The 5,742-nt window shown below is 34.0% G+C and overlaps 1 protein-coding gene across 1 annotated transcript; it reads left to right on the top strand.

The window, feature by feature from the left end:
• Positions 1-832: 832 nt before the first annotated feature.
• On the top strand, positions 833-4,859 carry LOC120115430 (telomere repeat-binding protein 3-like). Its single transcript, XM_039136154.1, has 10 exons — positions 833-976; positions 1,638-1,751; positions 1,872-2,712; positions 2,792-2,998; positions 3,104-3,166; positions 3,285-3,364; positions 3,470-3,714; positions 3,835-4,152; positions 4,268-4,331; positions 4,429-4,859. The coding sequence occupies exons 2-10, from the start codon at positions 1,674-1,676 to the stop codon at positions 4,561-4,563; spliced, it is 2,031 nt and encodes a 676-aa protein (XP_038992085.1). The 5' UTR covers positions 833-976; positions 1,638-1,673; the 3' UTR covers positions 4,564-4,859.
• Positions 4,860-5,742: the final 883 nt, after the last annotated feature.

Here is a 5,742-nt window from a genome sequence, read left to right as displayed (position 1 = left end):
TCTGTTAAAAGTTGACGTTATTATGAGTTGGACGTTAACCTGTTAACTGTGATAATATAAAATATGATTCTAGAATCTCAAAAGACTATCATATCTCAATCAGTATGTTAATGTCCAACTCAGACGACCATCAAATTTTTATTAAAAAGGATGAGTTTCAAACATATGAATAGTCGAGTGACTTAATAAAATAACATCCTATAATCAAATGATTATTTTGTAGCTTTTAATAGTTGGAGGACTCATTAAATTAATACCCTATAAGTCAAGGTATCATTTGTGTATTTTACCCCTATTTTTTAAAGTTGGGTGACATATAAATAAATGAAGTAAAATAGTTTATCAAATTCATAATTAATTAGACAACGGAAACCAAAGAGAAAAGGAGTTCATAAAAACAAAAGTGAAATCACTCACATCAAATAATACCCAATAAAAATTTAAAAATTCCTTATCCCGATAAATAATAAAAATAAATAAATCTAAGAAGCACATAGTGCTTCCACGTGGCGTCACTTATCTGGTTTTTGGAAAGAAGGGGTTAAGACCGCTCACAGGCTCACAGCGAGGAAGAGAGAGATGGGGTTTTTAATTATCGTCTAATACCGGTAAACCCCTCGAATCCACGGGCTGGTCCGGTTTCGTGGTCAATATTCATAAAGATAATATTGGGGTTTAAGTATTCTTCTCCCCCTCTCTCTTCTGTAAATTTCATATACAGTGATTTTCCTGAAAGGTTTTTGTATAAATATTTGTTCTTCAATTCACAAATCTCTGAAAAACATTGACAAAAAAGTGAAATTTATTCTCTCTTTTTTTCTCAATGAGTTTTGATTGAATATCATTTGGGTTTGTTTGGCTTCTAAGATCTTTGTTTCTCAAGAAATATTTTCAGGCAATTTTTCATTTTCTAATTGTTTGCTGTACATTTGTATATTGGGTTTTCAAGAAACTGAAGATCGTTTCAGTTTAAAAGGTGAGTTATCAGCTTGTTGCATCGTAAGTTTTCGGTTGTTTCTGCTTTTGAATTGTTCGGTTTCTTCATTTTTACATGTTTTTTTTGTTGAATTATGCTAAATTTTGAGACGTATTGACTTTTAAACTAGTGAATTTCGATCCCATATTTGGATCGAGATCTGATCTGGATTATTTTCCTTTTTGGTTCGGAGATTAGAAATGGATTTTTTTTTTGTGAATTTTGAGGTTTATGAGATTTTAATTTTAGTTTATATTTCTTATTTAAGGAAAGGAAAACAAACAGAATAAATTCGATCCTTTTTTTGTTTAATTGTTTAAATTCTTGTTTGACTATGAGATTTCCGATCAACTTGAATTTCACAGTGGAAATTTACAATTTTTATCGAAGTCACGCAACTGAATTCTTCTTCTATTGATGCAGAATTCTGGGATTTTGTATCTGTAATTTGTTTGTTCATTTCCTTTTTTCTTTCTCTTTATTTTGTTTAATTTCTGGAATTTTAAATTTTAAAATTTTGGGTTTTCTTGTTTATGGCTGATCTCCATGTCGGATCTCAATAGATAAAGCAAATTTCTTTGGGTTATTTTGTAGTTATAAGGTTTGTTTTGGTTTATCTATGAAATTATTCTGACGTAATGTTAGATTTGTTTATATGCAGTGAATTTGTAACTATACATGCCTGTTAGCCTTAGATATGGTGTTTAAGAAAAGGTTAGATTATGGATTTACCTTCAACGTCCCGAACGTGCCCCGTGCCCCTCGATCGAATCGGGTATGTTTCATTCATTTTTTTCTTATTTATCTTCTAAATTTGTCGGATCATCATCTGGTGGATTTGATCATGTTAAATTTTGATCTAACTTGATGAATAAAATGTTGTTGTCGGTTTCAGAGGTGTCGGAATAAACAGGTAGTCGAGGACAGTCAGATTTGTGCATTTGAATTGTTAGCGTCTTTAGCTAGGAAGTTGTTGCTGGAGAGTGAGAGTTCGGCTTCGAGCAATGCATCGGAAGGATACCATCATGTTGGTAAAGATGTCATTAAACAGGAAATTCATTCCTATGATGATAAACCGTTGAAACTCGAAAGTGATGAGCAAGGAAGCCGAGAATCAGAAGCTAGTGCTGCTGCCTCTGAGTCGACTACCGAAAATAGTGACAATGTGAAGGAATTTAAACCTGCTGGAGATGATGCCTTTTTGGATCGTGCTCAGATTAAAACCCAGCCTGCTTGCTTGGAGCAAATAAGTGGCGATTTGAAGTCTATAATTCGTAAAGGCAATGCAGCATACGGGAATTTTCGTGGTGACATGGATCAATGCTCCCCTGATCTCGGGGATTTATGTAATGGTACCAGTGAGAATGGGTTTAAGCAAGATCGAGATGCTAAGGTTTTGGACATCGGGAAGTCGAGTATCCCTAATACTTGCCCCTCGAAAGATCCAGTGGAATCGCCTGTGACATTTCCTTTTCCCGTTGATTCCAAACTAGATGTCAAATTGCCCTCCCAGAGGGACCCAATTCCTAAGGCTTCTTTTTCAAGACATAGGAATGATATTAAGTTAGGTAGTAGAGATGATGACGAAAACTTTTCTAGGTTTACTAGACTTAGCTATAGGTTTAAGACTTCTAGGCCTCTGACACGTATCGGGGATCGAAGGATAAGGAAGTTGCTGACATCCAAATATTGGAAAGTAGCTCCAAAGTTGAAGGATTTCGAACATTCTAAAGCCGGTGAGTAGTAGTCATATCATGGTTTACATCTTACTTCATAAATATTTCTTTACAGATTCTGTGTTTCATATATTTCTAGATGGTGGAATGAGTCCTCCATACCGTAAGCGGAAGACCTATAATTACGACAGATATCATTACAATACGCACTACAAAAGGAGGAAGTTCTTTGACCGTAGCTCGATAGTAACTTCTGATGGTGGGATCAGTAGTGAAAGTGTTTGTAATTTACCAGAGAAGGTTGCGGATGGAGACAAGGGTAGTTCTGCCTCAATGTCGCATGGAGGTGCTTCCCTTCTTCAATTATCTTATTAGTATTTTATACTTTACGGATTTTGAGATTGGAATATTAATTAGTCTTACTGAACTACTACTTTATTCTGCTCCGTAGCATGTGGGATACCCCCCTTGCTTACAGGTAACAAAGCATCCCACCAGTCCAAGGAGTCTCACGGTACAAATAGTTTTTGACAGACTGATGTGTTTATTCTAGTTTACAAATAGTTTTTGACAGACTGATGTGTTTATTCTAGTTTTGGGGAATGTCTTATTCGAAGGTTGTTCTTGTGCAGTGAAATTCAGAATCAGGTCTTTTAGAATCCCTGAACTTTATATTGAGGTTCCAGAAAGTGCAACCATCGGTTCACTTCAGGTATAGAAATGTTTTATTGTTCTTTTCCTTGACGAATATAGTTTTATTTAATTATTTCATAGTTGCTAACACTTTCTACCGCGTATGTTACTTAAATACGAGTAGAGAACTGTTATGGAGGCAGTGACTGCTTTACTCGGAGGTGGAATCCGTGTCGGGGTACTTCTTCAAGGGAAGAAGGTACGAGATGACAACCGGACTCTGTCACAGACTGGTATTTCCTGCGAAGATAATTTGGATTCTCTTGGTTTCACTTTGGAGCCTGGTCCTGTGAAAGCTCCTCCACCTGTGTGCTCAGAAGAACCGCCCCTTCCGATATCATGTGATAAAGCCCCTCAACATTTAACAAGGTGATTTATGATGTTTCGAGATAGGGTGTGTTGAATCTTTTTCGGTTTAAATCACTTCATTTCATTTATATACATTACCTATACGTTTGATAGTTTGATTGACAAGTGCTTGATTTCCAGCGTTCCGGCCACTCCGGTTGTAGATACAGAGATTCCCGATGTCGCATCTGACCCACTTTTACTGACCAATTTGACACATCCTGTGGATACTAATCACGAACCGGTTACCTCCCACACTGACGAGCTACCTGATCAAAGTCTGTCTGAATCCAGAGCTATAGTTCCTGTTTCAGCACTGAATGTTGAGGCACTAGCCGTCATCCCTGCCAGCCCAAAAGTTCGAAAAACCGAGCTTGCACAGCGTCGATCTAGGAGGCCATTTTCAGTCTTAGAAGTAGAAGCTTTGGTACAGGCAGTCGAGGAGCTGGGTACCGGAAGGTGTGTCACCGTTATATACACATACTCATTTTCATGTGTTCGCTCATTGAGGAGGATGCAGCCAGCTTATAAAGATGTCGTGTATGTAAAATTAAACTCTTCGGTGTCTCTGCAGGTGGCGTGATATTAAACTGCGAGCTTTCGTGAATGCCGACCATCGAACTTATGTGGATTTGAAGGTAAAAGTACTTGAACTTACGTGGATTGGAAGGTAATGTACTTGTTGGTATTTAATCGTATCGAATGTTGCTAATAACGTGTCGTTATCACCTGCAGGATAAATGGAAAACGTTGGTTCACACGGCGAGAATTTCCCCACAGCAACGACGAGGGGAGCCGGTACCGCAGGAACTCTTGGACAGGGTCTTGGCTGCTCATGCTTACTGGTCTCAGCAATCAGCATCAAGCTAAACAAGGCAAGCATCAACCCGGGGCTTCGAGGATCACGGATGGGGAATCCGATGGAAACGGAGTCACAACAACGGCTCCTGCCGATTCGTTGTAAAAAGAAGGTAAAAACATTGACTAAGAACAGGGAGAAAGAAAGAAAACATGTACAAATTCGATCGACGTTGTTGTTGTAATATTTTCCTCACTAGTACTCGCTCACTTTTGATTCATTTCCCAGCTTCCAAAACCATTGAAGCCATTGACATTCTGTAAATGAAAATCGACGAAAATAAGATTGTTTCTAACCATATTTCTACAATACATTTTGTTCTCAGAATTCATTTGCTTTATAAATTTGTAATTCTTACCATTGAACTTGGAAAATTATAGTGATTTTTTTTTTGTTATTTTTCATTTTGGAATTCTTAGTTGGGTTTGAGGATATTGATAATTAAAATATGAGACACAATTTGGTTTTTCGGAAAATGTTTTTTATTTTTCAGTATTTGGTTAGTAGAAAACAGATAGTCAATGTAATTCATTTTTCTGGTCAATTGAATTTCCTTTGTATTTTTTGAAAAATTACTTACGGTCTGATTTTTCATATGTCATTTTTACGAACTTTTCACTTCAAAGTATAAACACTCGAAATATTATTATTTTATATATTTAATGTTAATATATTATTTTAATAAAAATATCATTTTAATAAATTATTAATAAAATTAATATTATTTATTAATTTCATAGAAATAATATTATTGAATTAATAAATATTTAAAATATACTTCTTAAAATATAATATAATAATTTTATTTTAATATTTTAATTTTTAATAGCTTAATATTATTATTATTTTAACAAGTAATGAATATAGTTAATAATATATTATTCTTATTTTAATAAATAATTAATATAATTTATAATAATTTTATTTTAATAAAATATAATATTTTTAGTATTTTCATTTAAAATTGTATATATAATATTTTAATAATAATATTGATATAAATAATACTAAATAAATTATTATAATATTTAAAAAAAATAATATTATTATTTTTTAATAAATAATATTATTTATTGTATTTTATGTTTATAATAAAGAATTTTTAAAAAAATTATCAGCCAATGAAAAATAAATTACACAATATCATCCAAACATGATAAAATGATTTACAGAAAATGTTTTTCGAGAAA

This window comes from Hibiscus syriacus, unplaced genomic scaffold (assembly GCF_006381635.1).
Source record: "Hibiscus syriacus cultivar Baekdansim isolate YM2019G1 unplaced genomic scaffold, ASM638163v2 tig00110264_pilon, whole genome shotgun sequence".
In the NCBI taxonomy this organism is placed as follows: domain Eukaryota; kingdom Viridiplantae; phylum Streptophyta; class Magnoliopsida; order Malvales; family Malvaceae; genus Hibiscus; species Hibiscus syriacus.
Note: the sequence above shows the minus strand (reverse complement) of the source record. Positions and strands in the feature narration are given on the sequence as shown.